Source organism: Scyliorhinus torazame, chromosome 10 (assembly GCF_047496885.1).
Source record: "Scyliorhinus torazame isolate Kashiwa2021f chromosome 10, sScyTor2.1, whole genome shotgun sequence".
Classification (NCBI taxonomy): Eukaryota; Metazoa; Chordata; class Chondrichthyes; order Carcharhiniformes; family Scyliorhinidae; genus Scyliorhinus; species Scyliorhinus torazame.
In genome coordinates this window covers 159,634,267-159,656,721 of record NC_092716.1, presented here as the reverse complement: position 1 = coordinate 159,656,721, position 22,455 = coordinate 159,634,267, and the positions used below count along the sequence as shown (strand labels likewise).

At 47.2% G+C, this 22,455-nt stretch overlaps 1 protein-coding gene across 7 annotated transcripts in view; it reads right to left on the bottom strand.

Moving 5' to 3' along the window:
* atg13 (ATG13 autophagy related 13 homolog (S. cerevisiae)) overlaps positions 1-22,455 on the bottom strand; it is a 197,843-nt gene that overhangs the window by 127,561 nt on the left and 47,827 nt on the right. For 6 of the 7 annotated variants that reach the window (XM_072518887.1, XM_072518881.1, XM_072518884.1 and 3 more), the window contains exons 4-6: positions 19,055-19,174; positions 4,370-4,416; positions 3,909-4,049 (exon numbers count right to left, since the gene is read on the bottom strand). In XM_072518887.1, the coding sequence (XP_072374988.1) occupies positions 3,909-4,049; positions 4,370-4,416; positions 19,055-19,174 (308 nt within the window). The remainder of the gene's footprint in view (positions 1-3,908; positions 4,050-4,369; positions 4,417-19,054; positions 19,175-22,455) is intronic. The other variant, XM_072518882.1, reaches the window with a different exon arrangement.

Sequence of the window (22,455 nt, the reverse complement as noted above, 5' to 3'; positions counted from 1 at the left end):
GGAAAAATAACTTAGGAGGGGTTACTGATAGAGGTGTTAGGATTCAAAATGGAGGTATAAAAGCCAACATAAGGGTACTTTGCCTGAATGCTCGTAGTATTCGGAATAAGGTAAATGAGTTGATGGCGTAAATCATCGTGAATGACTATGATTTAGTGGCCATTACTGAAACATGGTTAAAGGATGGTCATGACTGGGAGTTAAATATCCAAGGGTATCAAACTGTTCGGAAGAACAGAGTGGATGGTAAGGAAGGTGGTGTAGCATGTTATTTAAGGATGATATCCGGGCAGTCGTGAGGGATGACATCAATGCTAGGGAGGATAAGGTTGAATCCATTTGGGCGGAAATCAGGAATAGTAAGGCGAAAAAGTCACTGATAGGAGTAATCTATAGGCCACCAAATAGTAACATTATGGTGGGGCAGGCAATAAACAAAGAAATAACGGATGCATGTAGAAATGGTACAGCAGTTATCATGGGGGATTTTAATCTACATGTTGATTGGTTTAACCAGGTCGGTCAAGGCAGCCTTGAGGAGGAGTTTATAGAATGTATCCGCGATAGTTTCCTAGAACACTGTGTAATGGAACATACGAGGGAACAAGCAGTCCTAGATCTGGTCCTGTGTAACGAGACAGGATTGATTAATGATCTCATGGTTAGGGATCCTCTCGGAAGGAGCAAACACTAGTGTTTTGTGCTTAAACAATGGGATGAGAGGAGAGCTGGCTAAGGTCGAGTGGGAGCAAAGACTTTATGGTAAAACAGTTGAGGAACAGTGGAGAACCTTCCAAGCGATTTTTCACAGTGCTCAGCAAGAGTTTATACCAATGAAAATGAAGGACGGTAGAAAGAGGGAAAATCGACCGTGGATATCGAAGGAAATAAGGGAGAGAATTTCATAGAATTTACAGTGCAGAAGGAGGCCATTCGGCCCATCGAGTCTGCACCGGCTCTTGGAAAGAGCACCCTACCCAAGGTCAACACCTCCACCCTATCCCCATAACCCAGTAACCCCACCCAACACCAAGGGCAATTTTGGACACTAAGGGCAATTTATCATGGCCAATCCACCTAACCTGCACATCTTTGGACTGTGGGAGGAAACCGGAGTACCCGAAGGAAACCCACGCACACACGGGGAGGATGTGCAGACTCAGCACAGACAGTGACCCAAGCCGGAATCGAACCTGGGACCCTGGAGCTGTGAAGCAATTGTGCTATCCACAATGCTACCATGCTGCCCTTAAGGCAGAAAGCGGATAATTATAGGCCAGTTAGCTTAACTTCGGTAGTAGGGAAGATGCTGGAATCTATCATCAAGGAAGAAATAGCAAGGCATCCGGATGGAAATTGTCCCATTGGACAGACGTAGCATGGGTTCATAAAGGGCAGGTTGTGCCTAACTAATTTAATGGAATTTTTTGAGGACATTACCAGTGCCGTAGACAACGGGATCAAATAGAAGGAAAAAGCATACAAAGTGGCAAAGATTAGTGGGAGACTAGAGGATTGGGAAATCTTCAGGGGGCAACAGAAAGCTACTAAAAAAGCTATAAAGAAGAGTAAGATAGATTATGAGATTAAACTTGCTCAGAATATAAAAACAGAGAGTAAAGGTTTCTACAAATTTATAAAACAAAAAAGAGTGGCTAAGGTAAATATTGGTCCTTTAGAGGATGAGAAGGGGGATTTAATAATGAGAGATGAGGAAATGGCTGAGGAACGGAACAGGTTTTTTGGGTCGGTCTTCACAGTGGAAGACACAAGTAACATGCCAGTGACTGATGGAAATGAGGCAATGACAGGTGAGGACCTCGAGACGATTGTTATCACTAAGGAGGTACTGATGGGCAAGCTAATGGGGCTAAAGGTACACAAGTTTCCTGGCCTGATGAAATGCATCCCAGAGTGCTAAGCGAGATGGCTAGGGAAATTGCAAATGCATTAGTGATAATTTACCAAAATTCACTAGACTCTGAGATGGTCCCGGCAGATTGGAAATTAGCAAACGCGACACCACTGTTTAAAAAAGGAGGTAGGCAGAAAGCGGATAATTATAGGCCAGTTAGCTTAACTTCAGTAGTAGGGAAGATGCTGGAATCTATCATCAAGGAAGAAATAGCAAGGCATCTGGATGGAAATTGTCCCATTGGACAGACGTAGCACGGGTTCATAAAGGGCAGGTCGTGCCTAACTAATTTAGTGGAATTTTTTGAGGACATTACCAGTGCCGTAGACAATATGTGGTATATCTGGATTTTCAGAAAGCTTTTGACAAGGTGCCACACACCAGGTTGCTGCATAAGATAAAGATGCACGGCATTAAGGGTAAAGTAATAACATGGATAGAGGTTTGGTTAATTAATAGAAAGCAAAGAGTGGGGATTAATGGGTGTTTCTGTGGTTGGCAATCAGTAGCTGCTGGCGTCCCTCAGGGATCAGTGTTGGGCCACAATTGTTCACAATTTACACAGATTTACACAGTTGGGGACCAAGTGCAATGTGTCCAAGTTTGCAGACAACACTAAGATGAACGGTAAAGCAAAAAGTGCAGAGGATACTGGATGTCAGCAGAGGGATTTGGATAGTTTAAGTGAATGGGCAGATGGAATACAATGTTGACAAATGTGAGGTTATCCATTTTGGTAGGAATAACAGCAAAATGGATTATTTAAATGATAACATTTTAAAACATGCTGCTGTGCAGAGGGACCTGGGTGTCCTAGTGCATGAGTTGCAAACGATTGGTTTACAGGTGCAACAGGTGATTAAGAAGGCGAATGGAGTTTTGTCCCTCATTGCTAGAGGGATGAAATTTAAGACTAGGGAGGTTATGTTGCAACTGCATAAGGTGTTAGTGAGGCCACACCTGGAGTATTGTGTTCAGTTTTGGTCTCCTTACCTGAGAAAGGGCGTACTGGCGCTGGACGGTGTGCAGAGGAGGTTCACTAGGTTAATCCCAGTGTTGAAGGGGTTGGATTACGAGGAGAGGTTGAGTAGACTAGGCCTGTACCGTTGGAATTTAGAAGGACGCAGCGGATCTTACTGAAACATATAAAATTATAAAGGGAATAGATAGGGTAGATGCGGGCAGGTTGTTTCCACTGGCAGGTGTTAGCAGAACTAGGGGGCATAGCCTCAAAATAAGGGGAAGTATATTTAGGACTGAGCTTAGGAGGAACTTCTTCACCCAAAGGGTTATGAATATATGGAATTCCTTGCCCAGTGAAGCAGTTGAGGCTCCTTCATTAAATGTTTTCAAGATAAAGATAGATAGTTTTTTGAAGAATAAAGGAATAAAGGGTAATGGTGTTCGGGCGGAAAAGTGGAGCTAAGTCCACAAAAGATCAGCCATGATCTCATTGAGTGGCGGAGCAGGCTCGAAGGGCCAGAAGGCCTACTCCTTCTAGTTGTAATGGCTACGAGGATAGGATAGGGGAGTGGGCTTGGGTGGAGTACTCTTTCAGATGATCGCTGAATACTTGATGGGCTGAATGGTCTCCTTCGGCACTGTAAGGATTCAATGAAGTATTCAACTGCGCCTATGGTAGTTTCAGAAGTTACATTCAATTAGCGTTACTAAAGAAAAGTGAGCAAGAAGCAGGAGGATTGTTGTAAATATCCAACTAGTTCACTTTTGAGAGAAGGAACCTTGTTCAGTTTGGCTTATTTGTTTCCCATGCCAATTTGTCCTTCTGAAGTGCCTAGCAAACACCTATATGTCAGGATAGCTCAGCCTTGCCAGTGAGTGACATCCACCTCTGCAGAATAAATCTTAAAGAAAGTATAACACATCTTTCTACATGTTCATTTTAAGTGAAGTAGATTAAAAGCCTCCAGCACATTACCTAAAGTAACAAAATTAGGATACCATAAACAGCTAGAAAGTTATTATATTTTACCTGTATAGGATTACATAGTCATGTCCCTGCTTTCTGGATAGTTTATATGCAGGTGTCACCCTTGTGATTGCAAGAAGCGACTTCAGCAGCAAAGACAGTCTGTTGTAGACAGTGTAGGAAACCTTAATTTCTTTATCACATCTGAACAAACAAAAACAGAGACTTCAAGATCTTAGAAATAACAAGTTAGTCCAACATGGAGGAAGTATTTCTGTTTCCTTTGTTTCTTGCAATAAAATATCTCAAATGAACTGACAGGAATCTGATTGCCAGGATTTTAAATTAGGCTTGTTAAGTATCTTCCATCCACCTTAGCATGAACAACTTGGAACTATCAATACTGCAACATTATTAATCTTCAGTGCAACTTGTGAAAGAAATACTTCCTCTCATCTTCCCTGTGATTTATGAATAGAAAATGTTACTTTAAGTGAAAATCTTGTCATAAAGAATAAACTTACTTTTCATTCATTTCCAAACACCATGTTTCTAGTTCCATAGAATCTCCCTGGCACAAAATATAACAAAAAAATTGGAAGTGAGATTCCAGAACAACAACATGCATTTCTTTAAATAGCACCTTCAATGACGTCCCAAGGAACTTCACACGATTCTTACTCAATAAAATTTGACTCCGTGTCACAAAGATGTTAGGGCAGATGACCAGAAGCTTGGTCGAAGAAGTCAGTTTTAAGCAGCAACTTAAAAGGGGGAAGTAGGGGCAGAGATATTTCAAGTGTTTTCAAACAGTCTGTTAAACATTAAAGATGTTGATATTTGCTGCTGATATCCAAGGTGAAGTGGTATGATGACTTAGACTTTCAATGATTATCTCATTTTACATAAAGACAACATGCCCTTCATTATTTATATTAGATTGTAGTTATGATCGTTTTTCATTATTACTGTCTGGTATTTACTATCGGAGCTTCTCCTTTAGATGAGCAAGCAGCAGCATGCTTAGAAAAAGCATACAAAATTAATAACGGTGGTTGGAGCTCCCCCCATGGCTTGACAAATAAGATATTTGTTACATTTAAAAGAAAAATTATTTTGGAATGTGAGAGCTAATAACAAGGTTGCATTTAATATCCATTCCTAGCAGCTCTCAGACATCAGTGGTGGGTCCTGAAATTGCTGCAGCCCTTGTGGGAATGGTGTTCCCTTGATGGTATTCGGTAGGGAAATCCAAGATACTGATCTAATGATGGTGAAGGCATGATAAACGTGACTTTGAGGTGAAAGTGATACCATCCTATTGGTGCCCGAAGATGGTTCAGTTGACGAATGTTCACTGAGGAACGCTCGCAGCAATGACTGGAAGCTACAAAGATTGGCTCCAAACATCCTCAATCATCATGATGTGTATTTTTTTCCCCATTATTCTTACATAGGTTGTGGACATCACTGGCAAGAGCAGAAACTTTTGTCCATCTCTAATTTCCCTTGAACTATGTGTTGGTTAAGAGTCAGCCAGACCGGATAAGGATGGCAGATTTCCTCCTCTGAAAAGGACTTTAGTGAACCATATGGGTTTTACAACCATCAATAATAGTTGGTCATGGTCACTGTTGCTGGGACTAGTTTTATATTTCAGATTTATTAATTAAATTCAAATTCCATCAACTGCCATGGAGTATTAGTCTAGGTCTAGGTCTCCAGATTACTTGCCCAGTTACATTACCACTACACTCCAGTCAATCAATGTCACACATGGTCAAATGTTGCCTTCATGTCAAAGGACAGTCACTCTCTCCTCCCCTCTGGACTCTTTCATCCATGTTTGGACCAAGGTTGTAATGAGATTGAGTCAAATAACCCCTGGCAGAACCCAACCAGAGCACTGGTAAGCAGGTTATTAGCAATGTCATTTGAAAGGGTGTTGGTGATCTCTTTCATCACTTTGCTAATGACTGAAAGTAAACTGAATGGGCAGTAATTGATCAGATTGGATTTGTCCTGTGTCTTATGGACAACTCATACCAGGGAAATTTTCCACTTTGGTTGGGTAGACATCAGAGAAGTGGTGTTGGAACAGTGTGGCTCTCGGTGCAGCTTTCTCTGGAGCACACAGTCAGCCAATACAACTGGCCCATAGCCTTTGCTGTGCCTACTGCACTCAGCTACATCCTGATAATGTTATGATTCCAATTGATGTTACCACTGGACAAGTCAGATCCCAGGGTGGAACTTGGCTTGATAGATTCAAGATTTTATTTCTTGTTTAGAAATGTGGAGGGCAGGCGGCAAGGTGGTGCAGTGGTTAGCACAGCTGCCTCACGGCGCCGAGGACCCGGGTTCGATCCCGGCCCCGGGTCACTGTCTGTGTGGAGTTTGCACATTCTCCCCCTGTCTGTGTGGTGATGTGTTGGGTAAGCTGGGTCTGCGAGGACTGCGTTTACTGTAGCAGAGGGAGAGACAGGCTTCCAATACTAGAAGAAATGCAACTCTATTTTATTAAACTCTTGACTATTAAACATGCTTGAACTGTGGGTTGACATTATGCTGAGTTGACTGGAGACCTGAGGCTAACCTGACCAGACTATCTTAATACCACATGGTGGATGGTCTAGTTGTTGCTCACAGGCTCTGACTGTCTCAGAGGCTGCATCCCAAGAGAGCGGGAAAACTAGTGCACCCTGGTTATATAGTGGCCGTGTCCTGTCTGGTGATTGGCTGCTATGTTCTGTATGTTCATTGGTCATCCTTTGTGTCACTCACTGTCTGTCTATGCACCATCATATACTTGTTATGACATCTCCCCCCTTTCAAAAAATGTGTGTACGTGTCAACAAATAGTGGGTGTGTGTATGAGCCTGACTATGTACAAAGTATGTGAGCGTATTTACATGAGTAGGAGCTGAACTATATACAAAATATGTGAAGTATTTACATGGGAAGGTGTCTAGTGCAGATAGAGTGCATACAACAAATTAGGAAGAAACAATATGTACAGATGTGTAAACTAAGCACAAGGCAATGCAACATTCAGTCTATAAGTTCAGTCTCTGTGGGGGGCGACAAATTCTGGTTGACCGCCTCAAGGGTGGGTCAGGGGCCGCCTGCACTGGAATGGGCGGAGCTGCGTCCAATTTAGACGGTGGCAAAAGAAACGGCAGATCGGTGACCTCTTGGAAGGATGTGTCCTGAGGAATCAGCAGGCGAGGCGGGACATCACGTTCAGGTGGCGAGTGTGGAAGCAGCCGCAGTGCCCGCCTATTACGGCGAAGAAATGAGCCATCATGCATGCAAACGAGAAATGATCTGGGGGCCACTTGCTTGACCACCACAGCTGTGGCAGACCAGCCACCGTCAGGTAGCTGAACACAAACTCGGTCAGCAGGGACCAGGGCAGGGAGATCTGTGGCATGGGCATCATACGCCGACTTGCATTGGGCCCGAGACAGTTGCATTCTTTGCAGGACCGGAAAATTGTCAAGGTCCGGGACGTGGACAGCTGGCACTGTCGTCCGTAGTGTGCGGTTCGTTAGCAGCTGTACTGGGGACAGGCCAGCAGACAAAGAAGTCGCCCTGTAGGCTAGCAGTGCCAGGTGAAAATCTGAACCCGAATCAGCAGCTTTACACAACAGTCGTTTTACAATGTGTACCCCCTTTTCTGCTTTCCCATTTGACTGGGTATAGTGGGGGCTTGAAGTGACGTGCGTGAAATTGTACTGTCGGGCAAAATCCTTCCACTCCGGACTGAAGAAGCACAGGCCATTATTTGTCATGAGCCTAAGTGGAATGCCATGAAGGGCAAAGGTCTCTTTGCACGCCCTGATGATTGTTGCTGATGTGAGGTCATTCAGTCTGACCACCTCGGGGTAATTTGAAAAATAGTCCACGAGGAGGACGTAGTCCCGGCCATTTGCGTGGAAGAGATCAATGCCAACCTTGGTCCATGGGGACGACACCAGTTCATGTGGCTGCAAAGTCTCTTTCGGCTGAGCGGGCTGGAACCGTTGGCACGTTGGGCAATTTAGGACAGTGTTGGCAATGTCGTCATTGATGCCAGGCCAATATCCTGCCTCTTGGGCTCGCCGGCGACACTTTTCCACCCCCAGGCGACCCTCGTGGAGTTGGCCGAGGACGAGCTCTCACATACTCTGTCGTATTACTATCCTGTCCAGTTTCATTAGTATGCCATCGACCACTTCCAGGTCGTCTTTTATATTGTAGAACTGTGGGCACTGGCCCTCCTGCCAACCATCTGTGAGATGTCGCATGACCCGTTGGAGTAAAGGATCCCTGGCCGTCTCTTGACGAATCTGCACGACCCTTTCGTCAGTGGCCGGAAAGTTGGATGCGCAGAACTCAACATTGGCGTCGATCTGGCAGACGAAGTCCGACTGCTCACACGGCGTGGTGATGGAGCGAGAGAGTGCATCGGCCACAATGAGCTCCTTGCCCGGAGTGTAGACCACGTCAAAATCATAGCGGCGGAGTTTGAGGAGGATACGCTGTAGGTGTGGCGTCATATCGTTGAGGTCCTTCTGTATGATGTGAACCAGTGGCCTGTGGTCCGTTTCGACCGTAAACTTGGGGAGTCCATACACGTAATCATGGAATTTGTCAATCCCCGTGAGGAGGCCCAGGCACTCTTTCTCGATTTGAGCATATCGCTGCTCAGTAGGGGTCATGGCTCTAGATGCATATGCGACTGGGGCCCAGGAAGAGGATTCGTCGCGCTGGAGGAGTACTGCCCCAATGCCAGCCTGGCTCGCATCGGTGGAGATCTTCGTCTCCTTGGCAGGGTCAAAAAACGCCAGGACCGGGGCCTTGGTGAGTTTCGCCCTGAGCTCACGCCACTCTCGCTCATGAGCGAGGAGCCACTTGAAGTCGTTGGTTTGTTTTTTACAAGATTGCGGAGAGCTGTGGTGTGAGATGCGAGGTTGGGGATAAACTTCCCAAGGAAGTTGACCATCCCTGGGAAGCGGAGGACCGCCTTCTTGTCCTCCGGTGTCTTCATAGCATTGATCATCGACACCTTATCTGCATCTGGCTGCATACCGAACTGCGAAATATGGTCGCCGAGGAACTTTATTTCTGCTTGATCGAACGAGCACTTGGCTCTATTTAGTCGGAGGCCATGCTCGTGGATCCTATGGAACACTCGCTTGAGGCGATCGATGTGTTCCTGAGGAGTTGTGGACCAGACAATGATGTCATCGACGTACACTCGCACCCCCTCGATACCCTCCATCAGTTGCTCCATTATTCGATGGAATACCTCCGAGGCGGAGATAATGCCAAAGGGCATCCGGTTGTAACAGTAACGACCAAATGGGGTGTTAAAAGTGCAGAGCTTTCGACTGGATGTGTCTAGCTGTATCTGCCAAAAACCCTTGGAGGCATCCAGCTTCGTAAATGACTTGACGTGAGCCATTTCGCTAGTGAGTTCTTCTCGCTTAGGGATGGGGTAGTGTTCCCTCATGATGTTACGATTCAAATCTTTGGGGTCGATGCAAATGCTAAGTTCCCCTGACGGTTTCTTGGCACAAATCATGGAGCTAACCCAGTCCGTGGGTTCCGTGACCTTAGAAATGACGCTCTGGTCCTGGAGGTCTTGCAGCTGCTGCTTGAGGCGGTCCTTAAGGGGTGCCGGCACCCGACACGGTGCATGAACCACGGGTGTGGCATTCGGTTTCAGAAGTATCTTGTATGTGTAGGAGAGTGTGCCCATACCCTCGAAGACGCTGTGGTATCGTGCTATGATGTCATCTAATTGGGTTTGAAAGTTGGCATCTGGCGAGGCTGATGCCTCAGCGGGCGACATGGAGTGAACCCGCTGCACAAGATTCAGGATTTTGCAGGCCTGAGCACTGAGCAAGGAAGCTTTGTTGGATGCTACTATTTCGAAACGCAGGGTGGCTCTTGCACCGGTGTCCAGCTTGAAGCGTATGCGAGATTCGTTGACCGTAAGGTGGCACACCACTCGTCGTCCGGACCAATGCTCAGCACTGGGAGTGGATTAGCCTTTTTTTTTTTAGAAAGCATTGTATGCTTGGTGATGATGCCCAGCCGGAATGGGGATGTGAGATCCTCGGTGTCGGGATCTGGAACCATGTCGGAGTCTGCAATGGGTTGCTGCACTGACCGGACTTACCTGCGCTGCGGCTGGGATCGCTGTGTGGTGGGCAGTTGAGCAGGTCTGCACAGGGCTGCGTAATGGCCAAGCTTGCCACACTGGAGACAGCGTCGAGTTTCGCGGGACATTGCCGCTTTAAGCGGGCGGACTCACAGTTGTTGCATGTCATGACGCCGACGTCAGGACGTTCCGTGCGCCACCGCGCATGCGCAGTGCGATCGCAAGATGTGCGCACATGTGCAGTTCGATCCTCGGCCTCGCCATCCCCTCGGTCGTTGTGCACATGCGCAGGAGCCCGGGAAATGCGTGCAAAATGGCTGCCCTCATCCAGACTCAGGCTCTGGAGCTGTTTTACGGCCTGCACCCGCTATGCAAAGTGGGGGACTTGCCGCGCCGTCTCTGCTGCCTTGATATGGAAGTACCGGTTATTAGCGTGCTCATGTAGGACGCAGGTTTCGATGGTGAGGGTGAGCTGCTTAACTTTGAGAAGTTGTTGGCGAAGGGGATCGGAATGGACCCCGAAAACGAACTGGTCGCGGATCATGGAGTCGGAAGTGGAACCGTAGTTGCAGGATTGCGCAAGGATACGGAGATGGGTTAAGAAGGACTGAAAAGGTTCATCCTTACCCTGAAGCCTCTGCTGGAACACATAGCGTTCAAAGCTCTCGTTGACTTTGATGTCCCAGTGGCTGTCGAACTTCAGCAGGACTGTTTTGAACTTTGTCTTGTCCTCACCTTCAGCAAAGGTGAGGGAGTTAAAAATGTGGATAGCGTGGTCCCCGGTTGTAGAGAGGAAGAGGGCAAGCTTTCTGCTTTCCGATGCGGCCTCGAGGTCGATGGCTTCAAGATACAGTTCAAACTTCTGCTTAAAAATCTTCCAGTTCGCACCGAGGTTGCCGGCGATGCGGAGCGGCGGGGGTGGGCGGATGCTGTCCATGTTACCGGATGGCTGATCGCTGGTCAAAGGCAGACTATCTCAAGGTGGGTCCGTCAAACTCAAACATAACTCACTGGTACCATGATGTGTTGGGTAAGCTGGATCTGCGAGGACTGTGTTTACTGTAGCAGAGAGAGAGATAGGCTTCCAACACTAGAAAAAATGCAACTCTATTTTATTAAACTCTTAACTATTAAACATGCTTAAACTGTGGATGACATTATGCTGAGTTGACTGGGGACCTGAGGCTAACCTGACCAGACTATCTTACTACCACATGGTGGATGGTCTAGTTGTTGCTCACAGGCTCTGACTGTCTCAGAGGCTGCATCCCAAGAGAGCGGGAAAACTAGTGCCCCCTGGTTATATAGTGGCCGTGTCCTGTCTGGTGATTGGCTGCTGTGTTCTGTATGTTCATTGGTCATCCTTTGTGTCACTCACTGTCTGTCTGTGCACCATCATATACTTGTGTGTATATTATGACACGTGGGTCTCACCCCCACAATCCAAAGATGTGCAGGCTAGGTGGATTGGCCACGCTAAATTGTCCCTTAATTAAAAAAAAAAGGGAGATCAGCCACTGAACGGAGTCACAGGAGTCCATTGATTACATTTTAACCCCCCCCCCCCCCACCCGCCCCCCCCCCAGCCCCACACCCGGGGTTTAAATCTCTTCTTCCCAGGGGTCAATCACTTCTTCCAAAGTTCCTCGCCCCAGATCACCATGTGTATTCAAGCTTCGCCTTCCATCACTCTCAGATACTCAGCCATGCCAACAGAACAGCACTGCTATACAGATCTGTAGTCAGAACTCTCCAATCTCGGGTTGCCTCCTCGGATCTTCTGGCTTTTTGCAAGGTCACTTGGCCTTCATTCCGCTCCCTTTAATTTGGAGCCTTTTCCTCTGCTCCTTACTTCAACCTAATTGAACAGGATCAGTTCCAGATTGCTGTGCTAATACTTTGACCCAACTGTCATCTTGGGACCTTTTGCTGTCCAACACCCTGGTTTTGGGACTTCCTTCTTCTCTTTGGGACCTGCTCCATGCAGCTCCCACTCTTGTCCAGTATCTTCTGGCACCTTCTGCTGAATGGTAGTCCATTCGAAGCCATTTGATCTTCTTTCAGCTCTGTTTCACTTTTGTTTTCCCATTGACTTCCTGCGCAAGCGCAGGGTTAGCTTTGAATTTTAAAAATTGAGAAAAGAACGAACTGTGCATGTGTACAGGGTCGGATCGTGGCCTGACAACGTGAATATGCTCCAATTGTGCATGTGCTGCCATTCTCTGGCCAGTACGTGTGCAGAAGCCAAAGATCGTAAAATGTAACTATCAGGGCCTGTTCCTGTGCATCTGCAGAGACCGCTGAGGCCCATCGGAAATTGTAATTCCCAAATCACAGGGCCTGTCTTTGCTTTTTTTTAAAAAGCTAAATTTTCCTTTTTTCTTTTTCTGGGGCCTGTAATGATAACACGGAGGGAATCGAATTGGCTGAAGTCTGGCTTCTGTGATAGGTTGGGCGGGAGGCGAATGTCGTGAGGAGGCCAAGATGGATCTTGCAACTCAGCAGTTCTAGCTGAAGGTGACTGCAAACACTTCAGCCTTGCCATTTGCACTCAGATGCTGGACTTCACCATCATTTTATGGAGGTATTTTTGGTATTACAACAACAACCAAATAAACAATGTACAAGAATCTATAAACATAGTGCAAGCCGTCTCCCTCCCTTACAGGTCCCACCATTATTAACTACCTACTCTAAACTGAACTAATCCCCCCCCCTCTGCTGACAATTAATTTTCCGCAAAGAAGTCGACAAACGGTTGCCACCTCCGGGCGAACCCTAACATTCACCCTCTCAAGGCAAACTTAATTTTCTCCAGACAGAGAAAGCTAGCCATGTCAGATTGCCAGGTCTCCGACTTTGGGGGCTTTGAGTCTCTCCAAGCTAATAGTATCCGTAACTGGGCTACCAGAGAAGCAAAGGCCAGAACGTCTGCCTCTTTCTCCTCCTGGATTCCAGGATCTTCTGACACCCCGAAAATCGCCACCTCTGGACTCGGTGCCACCCTTGTTTTTAACATCGTGGACATGACATCTGCAAACGCCTGCCAAAATTCCCTAAGCTTCGGACATGCCCAGAACATGTGGACATGGTTCGCTGGTTCTCCCGCACATTTTGCACACCTGTCTTCCACCCCAAAGAATCTGCTCATCCGGGCCACGATCATGTGAGCCCAGTGAACAACCTTAAATTGTATCAGGCTGAGCCTGGCACATGTTGTGGGCGCGTTGACTCTACTCAACGCATCCGCCCAGAGACCATATTCTATCTCTCCTCCTAACTCCTCTTCCCAATTGCGCTTCAGCTCCTTGGTCTGCATCTCCTCTGACCCCATAAGTTCCTTATAAATGTCAGAGATGCTCCCCTCTCCCACCCACTCTCTGGAAACTACCCTGTGGACTTCACCATCATTGAAGATCAGCATGTCCAAGGGCCTCCCTCTTCTTCCCATTAATTGTTCAATTATCCACCATTATTCAGGATTGGATGCAAGAAGACTGCAGTGTTTTGCTTCGTTTTGCCTATAGCTTGAGTGGAAACACCGAGTGCACGATTCTACTCAATCTCCTTCTAATGTTCTCACAATTACATATTCCAACATGTTGCCAAGTCAGTTCAGTCAAGGCAACAAGAGCTTGCTGAGCAGTATGCACAGACAACATATGTTGACGTGTACTTTGCAGCAGTTACAAACTCTAGTCATGGATTCCACATCATTATGCTCGGTTTTAAAAAAAACATCTTACTATTGCTCTCGGTCCTAAACCTTCTATTTATCCCCCCAAATCTTGAAGACCCTCACTGAAATATGTCTGTTTCTATTTGTTCTTTTCTAACCTATTGTGATTTTAAGTCTATCAAGGCACCTTTGATCTCCTCTGCTTTCTACTGGCTTGGTGCCATACCAGGAAAAGAAGGAAGGAAGATGGATGGAGGGAATCAGCTCTTCCCTAGAACATCACTGCAGGAGTTCCTCAGGAAAGTGCCCTGCGCCCAGCATCTTCAGCAATGACATTCCTTTGATCGTGTTCGAAGTGGGAATGGTCATCGGTGATTCAACTCCAATTGCTGTTGCTCAGTAAATGAAACAGTTCTCAACACATACACAAAGATTTGGATAACATTCAGGCTTGGGATGATAAGTGCGAAATAACATTCATGCTACATCAATGCCACTCCACCTTGAATGAGTCTGTACTGTTGAATACCCCACCATGAACATCTCGGGGTCACCACCGACAGAACATTAACTGGACCAGTCACATAAATCCTGTGGCTACAAGAGCATGTCAGAGGCTGAGACTTCTGCAATGAATGAATCACCTCCTGACTCCCCAACGTCCTTCCACCAATGACAAGGCACAAGTTAGGAGTATTATGGAGTACTTTGCTTGCCTGGAAGACTGCATCTCCAACAGCACTCAAGAAACTGGACACCTTTCATCAAACCCCCCTGAAAGGCCCCTTAACTCATACTTTATCTTCTCTAATCGCAGGAAGTTGTACAGGTCACCCAACCAAGCCGCCACCCCTGGTGGCGATGCCAACTGCCACTCCAGCACAATTTGTCCCCATGCAATCAGAGGCGAAGGCCAAGACATCGGCCTTCCTCCTGTCCATGAGCTCCGGCTTCTCTGAGACCCGAAATATCGCCACCGAAGGGTCCGGGTCCATCTCCTCCTCCACTATCCTGGCTAAGACTGCGAACACTTCCGCCCAGAATCTTCCCAATTTTTCACAACCCCCAAAACATGTGCGCGTGATTCGCTGGCCCACACCTCTCACACTCATCTTCTACCCCCTGAAAGAACCCACTCATTCTCGCCCAAATCATATGCACCCTGTGCACCACCTTAAACTGTATCAGGCTCATCCTTGCACATGAGGAGGTCCCGTTTACCATACGCAGTGCCTCACTCCATGCTCCAATTGATCTCCCCTCCCAACTTCGCTTCCCATTTCTCCTTGATCGTCACCACCCACTTGCCTCCCTGATCTCCCAGCCACTTGTATATATCCCCAATTCTTCCCTCCCCTTCCACATCCTGGAGCAGCAGTCGCTTCAGCTCCCGGCAACCTAGGGAACACCCTCCAGACCTTTCGCGCAAAGTCCCTAACCTGCAGATACCTGACCTCACTCCGCCTCGACAGCTCTACCCTCTCCCTTAGCTCCTCCAGACTGGTGAACCCATCCTCCAAATACATATCTGTCACCTTGACAAGCCCCATCTCCCCCACCTCAAACCCATGATTCTCGCACAACGGCGTTAGCATCGACATCCCTTCCATCCTAAAATGCCTCCTCAACTCATTCCATATCTTCACTGTGGACTGCACCACCGGGCTTCTTGAATACCTACTTGGAGCCATTCGCAACACTGCCATCACCATAGCCCTGTAACTAGACCCCTTACAAGATTCCTCCTCCCTCTTAACCCACTCGACCCCTTCTCCTTCCCACCACCGCCGCACCTTGTCCGCATTCGGCACCCAATAATAATGAAGCAAGTTTGGCAACGCCAAGCCCCCCTGCTGCCTCTGACTCTGTAGCAGAGTCCTCCCCTCCCCACCCTCGGCACCTTCCCCACCCATACAAAGTCAGAATTGATCATGTCCACTTTCCAAAACAAGGCTTTTGGTATAAAGATTGGGAGAGCCTGAAAGATAAACAAGAATCTTGGCAGAATATTAATTTTCACCACTTGGACTCTCCCTGCCAGCGTTGAGTGCAGTGCATCCCACCTCTTAAGATCCTCCCTAGCCTCCTCCACCAACTTCGTCAAGTTCCACTTATGGAGTCCATTCCCTCGCTATCTGAATCCCCAAATACCTAAACCTATCCCTCGCTACTGTAAATGGCATTCCCCCTAAATTAGCCCGCTGTGCCCGTTCATTCGTGGGGAATACCTCGCTTTTCCCTACATTCAGCTTGTACCCGGAGAACCCTCCAAACCTCCCCAGCACGCCCATAATCCTTCCATACTCTCCAGCGGATCTGAAACATACAGCAAGAGGTTATCGTCAGAGAACAACACCTGATCCTCCCTCTGTCCTCTCATAATCTCCCGCCACTCTGCCGATGGCCAATGGCTCTATGGCCAGCGCAAACAGCAGAGGTGACAGCGGGCACCTCTGCCTCGTACCCCTGTGTAAGTCAAAGCGTTGTGAGCTCATATCATTCGTCCTCACCCTTGGTGCAACATACAACAACCGTACCATGCCACAAATCTCGGCCCAAACCCAAACCTTCCCAAACCTCAAACAAGTACCGCCACTCCACCCGATCAAATGCTTTCACCACGTCCATGGACACCACCACCTCCGGTATCAGAGCCCCCGACGGATTCATCACCACATTCAATAGCCGTCTTATATTACTCACGAGTTGCCTGCCCTTCACAAAGCCTGTTTGATCATCTGCCACCACCCCGGGGACACACGCTAGGTCTGTTGCAAATTCCTTACAGAATTCCACCGGGTACCCATCCGGCACAGGGGCCTTCCCCGACTTCATACCCCTGATACTATCCAACACCTCCCTCAGCCCCAGGGTCTCCTCCAAAGCTTGCCTCTTTGCTTCCTCCACCTGGGGAAATTCCAGCTTGTCCAGAAACTGCCCCATGCCCCCCTCTTCTCCTCCCGGGTCCACCTCATAAAGTCCCTGGTAGGACACTATTTCATACTCAACAATAAATCAGAGTCAATCTCCTGATGATGACACTGCGGCGAAGGATGAGTCAATTCTGATTGCGGCAGTGTAAAGTACTGTTGCTGGTCAACAATTCCTGGACTCAGTTTTGTGATGCTAGATCTGCCCTATTTTGTTTAGTAATAAGGCATGATGAAGGTTGTCGTCACGGTTGAGCCCAGGGTTTGTTTTCATAAAGATTGCACCATTGTCACATCTACCTATTCCATGGTAGACAGATGCATCAGGAACAGATAGATCGGTGAAAACAAGATCAAGTATTACAGAGTTGGCAGCCCCAGTGTGACAGTCATTCCCTTCAGAATTCAATAGTGACATTAGAAGGCCAATCTCTGTGGACACTGGGGCCCAGAGTTGATACCTGCCTTTTCTCGCAAACTAATGTTCGACAGGGAGGAATACAGATTCAACAATGAAAGGAAATAATCGGTGGTAATCCGTATGTGTTTTCTAAAATCAATGCAACATTGTTCCATGTGCTCAGGACATCCCAAAGAACTTCAGTCAGTTAAGTACTTCTGAAGTGACTGAATGGAAAGTATACTTATTTTAATATCTTTGTACGGGAAATTGCCAGCTCATTTAAAAAAGTTAATTAGTGCTAGCTGCCTCCTCAGGTTTCAAAAATACTTATGATGTAGTAATTTCAAAGGCATCAGCAAAGAAAAGTATATCTGGCTGCTTTGTTCAGTGTTTCTCAAGTACTGTTACTAATTTATAACTACGGAATTATTCCAGCAATATTGAGTGGGTGTTCTTTGAGGAGTGGATCTTCAGCAATGTTCAGAACCAATTATCTTGTTCTCAGAAAGGAGCAATCCAACTCAAAGAGTGCCTTCAAAGCACATATTTGAAGCCTTTAAATTGTACATTTTTAGTTTGAGTTACATTTTAACTATCTTTATTCCTGTGAGCCTCTTGATAGTTTTGAAAGCATACCTTTGGTTGGCTTGCTGTAATTCAGCAGGGCTTCTGATGCCTTCAGAGACAGAGCTGGGCAAACAAGAGGCTCTGACCAAGGCAAGATCAAGCCTCCACCAAGGATCTTTTGTATCAGTTTTTGTGCATATTTGACTGCTTGTCATTTCTATCTAATTCAAGAGGAATAAGGCCAGTAATTACTGCAAATCTGCTCTTTGTCCTTGCAACTGTACACGTAACTATCTAATGCTTAATACATCTGTTTGCTAGTTTATTGCACAAAACATACTTGTTGGAATGCTCATTTCAAGCCTTTTCAAAACTGCAATTATCAGAGACACTTGCAATAAGTGATTTGAGTTTCTATTTGACCACTGAGCTTGCTATTATTTGGATATTGGACAAGTAAGGCATATTCTAAGTCACAGGCAATGAGGACTCATTTATGGAAATGGTCTTTGCTATTGAACCAGAGGGAGACAGTGGCATAGCGGTATTATTAACTTTTAATTCCAGATTTTTGTTGAATTCAAATTTCACCATCTGCCATGATGGGATTTGAACCCAGGTCCCCAGAGGGTTACCCTGGTGTCTGGATTACTAGTCCAGTGACAATACCACTACGCCACCACCTCCCCATAGCGTGGACGTGCACTTGAATTGACGGAAAAAAGTAGAACATGTGCACGAAGTGTGGGTATAGACGTATAACACCATTATCCAAAATTGAAACAGGAAAAACAAGAAAATAATTTTTGTGTTAAAACAAAACATATTTTATCTGCATTTTAAAGCGAGATCATCAAGGCATGGAAAGCAAATGTGACCTCATGGCCTCAATTTTGGTAACTTTTGAGAAAGTAAACTTGCTGAAGGCATTCTGACACCAAATTATAAAGATCAAGATGTGCAGATGGTTTCCTAGGCAATCCACCTTGTGAAACAATTGCGCTCATTTTTAGATATTTAGGTGCTCTAATTGTGACACGGTGGGATCATGAAAGAATCAACAGATACTGCAGTTTGCATCAGGGAGATTAAATGCTGCACAGGTATAGAAGACTGTTGATGCATAGCAATCACAGGTATAAAAATTGCTCATGTCTGTGGAATTGGATGTTACAAATCAGCAATTTTAGGGAAGGGCAGAAGCAAATCTTATGGCAGTAGTTATAGCAAAACTGCAAGCAAGTCAGTGAAAAATTAGCCCGTGGATAGCTCCAGGCATCACAGCTGCCTTTAGGAATGAAGCCTCAGTTGTCTGCAACACAGAACACAACTACCCTTGTTTTAGCGAATAACTGAAATTGTTAGTTAATCAAATTGCAGCGCAGTGCTGATACTCATGAAAGATTGATGGTCAAGGAGTTATAAAACGAAGCTTGGAAAAAGACAAATATTAATGTGCTATTAAATTTGGCACTATACCTCAGATGTCTTCAGAGAAATTTCCACACACATTGACCGTCCAATTCCTGGAAGTTGCCCTGCCAGTGCCTTCTTAGCCTCATGGGTGACTTCTGGTATGTCCTTTATTGCAAGGTTAAACTGTAAGAGAGAACACAGTATTGTTTGCCATCTTAGTCCAATTATATGTGATAGCAAGAATCATTTTGGTTTCTTCAAATCCATTCAAGTTATCGTTTATGATCATTTCTGGTGGCGGCCATGGAGTGAGTGGCCGCACATTTGGCGGCTGCTGCTCAAGGCGGTATTTTTTGGTCTTTTCCCCATCCGATAGGTGATATTTTTGATGGCAAGAGGTTCAGGAGTACCTGTAGAAGATGTTACACCTCTAGTGTGGCTGGTGGATGGATCCACGAACTGGGAGTGGGGCGAGAAGAGCTGTCGGAGGACAAGGGGGCTATATTGCCCGGCCAGTGGTCAATGGAGAGTTTTTGAATGCAAAGTTCAGCCAGCAGAGGAAGGAGGCGCTGGAAGACCTGTCCAAAGTGGGGAACTGATCAAAGCAGGGATGGAGAGAGAGGAGCAGAGGCTGGAGCTCCAGGACCACACGATCCAGAAAGTGGAGGAGGTGGTGGGGGAGGACGAGGAGCAGCTGGCCCCCAGTGGTGGCCATGGAGGGGGTGATGTGGGAGAGCCAGAAGAGGTTGAAGGAGAAGTTGGAGGATCTGGAGAATCGCTCCAGACGTCAAAATCTGAGGCATTGAAGGTGCCGAGGCTGGCACGTACATGACCAAAATGTTGGGGAGGGAGCCTTTGAATGGCCCCTGGAGCTTTTTTTAAAAAAGTACTTTTATTAGGGTATTTGCAAGTTTTCATAATAATAACACTAACAGCGACATAAACATGGTACAATAAACATTTCCACCCCCATCACAATCTTCACACACCCCAATCATAAAACAACAGTCCGCGCCCCCCCCCCCCCACTTCTGAATTCTGCTTCTGCTGACATTTTAATTTTCCCCGTGAAAGTCGACGAACGGCTGCCACCTCCGGGTGAACCCTACCATTGACCCTCTTAAGGCGAACTTGATTTTCTCGAGACTGAGAAACCCAGCCATGTCACTAACCCAGCTCTCTACACTGGGGGGGGGGGGGGGGGGGGGGGGGGGGCGCGGCGGGTTCGAGTCCCTCCACATTAAAAAGATCCGTCTCCGGGCTATCAGGGAGGCAAAGGCCAAGACGTCGGCCTCTTTCGTCCCCTGAACTCCTGGCTCTTCCGACACTCCAAAAATCGCCACCACCGGACCCAGCACCACCTGTGTTTTGAGTACCGTGGACATTGCCTTAGCGAAAACCCTGCCAAAACCGTCTCAGCTTCGGGCATGCCCAAAACATACGGACATGATTTGCTGGGCTTCCCGTGCACCTCGCACACCTGTCTTCCACCCCCAAAAACTTGCTCATCCGGGCCACCGTCATGTGTGCTGGTGGGCTACTTTGAATTGTATCAGGCTAAGCCTGCCACATGATGAGGATGTATTAACTCTGCTTAGGACATCCGCCCACAGACCCGCCTCGATCTCTTTTCCTAGCTCGTCTTCCCACTTGCCCGTAAGCTCTTCCACCGGAGTTTCCTCCGAATCCAAAGGTTCCTGGTAAATATCTGATACCTTCCCCTCTCCCATCAAGGTACTGGAGACTACTCTGTCCTGTATCCCCCGTGGCGGCAGCAGCGGGAAGGCCGGAACCTGCCTTCTCAAGAAGTCTCGCACCTGCAAATATCTAAACCCATTCCCTGCTGGCAATTCAAATTTATCCTCCAAGACTTTCAAGCTGGGGAAGCTCCCGTCTATAAATAGATCCCTCATCCTCCTAATTCCTGTCCTTTGCCATCTCCGGAACCCACCATCCAGCCTACCCGGTACAAACAGATGATTATTATAAATCGGGGTCCAAACCGATGCTCCCTCCACTCTCTTATATCTCTTCCACTGCCCCCAGATTCTCAGAGCTGCCACCACCAGCGGACTTGTGGAGTATCGGGCCGGGGAGAACGGAAGAGGTGCCGATATCAGTGCTCCCAAACTTGTGTCTTTACATGACGCCGCCTCCATCCGCTCTCACACCGACCTTTCCCGCACTATTCACTTCCTAATCATGGGTATATTAGCTGCCCAGTATTAGTTGCAAAAGTTCAGCAGCGCCAACCCACCCTCCCCCCCGACTGTGCTCCGGCAACGCTTTCTTCACTCGCGGGGTTTTACCCGCCCACACAAAGCCCACAATAACCTTATTCACCCGCTTGAAAAAGGCCCTTGGGATGAAGATGGGGAGGCACTGGAAAACAAACAGAAATCTGGGGAGGACCGTCATTTTCAGTCTGTACCCTCCCCACCAGTGATAGCGGGAGCATGTCCCATCTCTTAAAGTCCTCTTTCATTTGTTCTACGAGCCGGGATAGGTTTAACTTGTGCAGTGCCTCCCATCCTGGGCCACCTGGATTCCCAGATACCGAAAGCACCTTCTTACCATTCTAAACGGCAGCTCTCCCAGTCTCTTCTCCTGCCCTCTTGCCTGGATCGCGAACATCTTGCTTTTCCCCATGTTCAATTTACACCCCGAAAAATTTCCAAATTCCCCGAGGATCCGCATAACTTCCCCCATCTCCTCCAACGAGTCTTAAATATACAACAGCAGGTCATCTGCATAAAGCGAGACCCGGTGCTCCACCGCCCCCCTTCCCCGAACCAACCCTTTCCAGTTCCTAGAGGCTCTTAATGGCATGGCCAATGGCTCTATGGCCAGAGCAAACAGTAGCGGGGAGAGAGACTACCCTTGCCTCGTCCCTCGGTGTAAAATACCCCGACCTCAGTCGGTTCGTACGCACACTCGCTACTGGTGCCTGATAGAGCAACTGCACCAAGTCAATGAAGCCCTCACCAAACACAAACCTTCCCAGCGCCTCCCACAGGTAATCCCACTCCACCCGATCAAAAGCCTTCTCCGCATCCATCGCTACCACCACCTCCATCTCCCCTCGTTTAGAGGGCATCATAATAACATTTAAAAGTCTTCGAACATTGGCCTTGAGTTACCTGCCCTTTACAAATCCCATCTGGTCTTCCCCTATCACCCACGGGACACAGTCCTCTATCCTTGTGGCCAGTATCTTAGCCAGCAGTTTGGCTTCCACATTCAGTAGAGAAATTGGCCTGGATGACCCATATTGCTCCGGATCTTCTCCCTTTTCAGGATCAATTAAATCAAGGCCTGCGACATTGTTGGAGGGAGGACTCCCTTCTCTCTTGCTTCATTAAATGTCCTCACCAGCAGTGGGATCAATATCTCTGAAAACTTCTTATATGGGTCCAGCACCATATTCCACTTCTACTCTTTACTTTCCCCATCTCCCCTCCCTT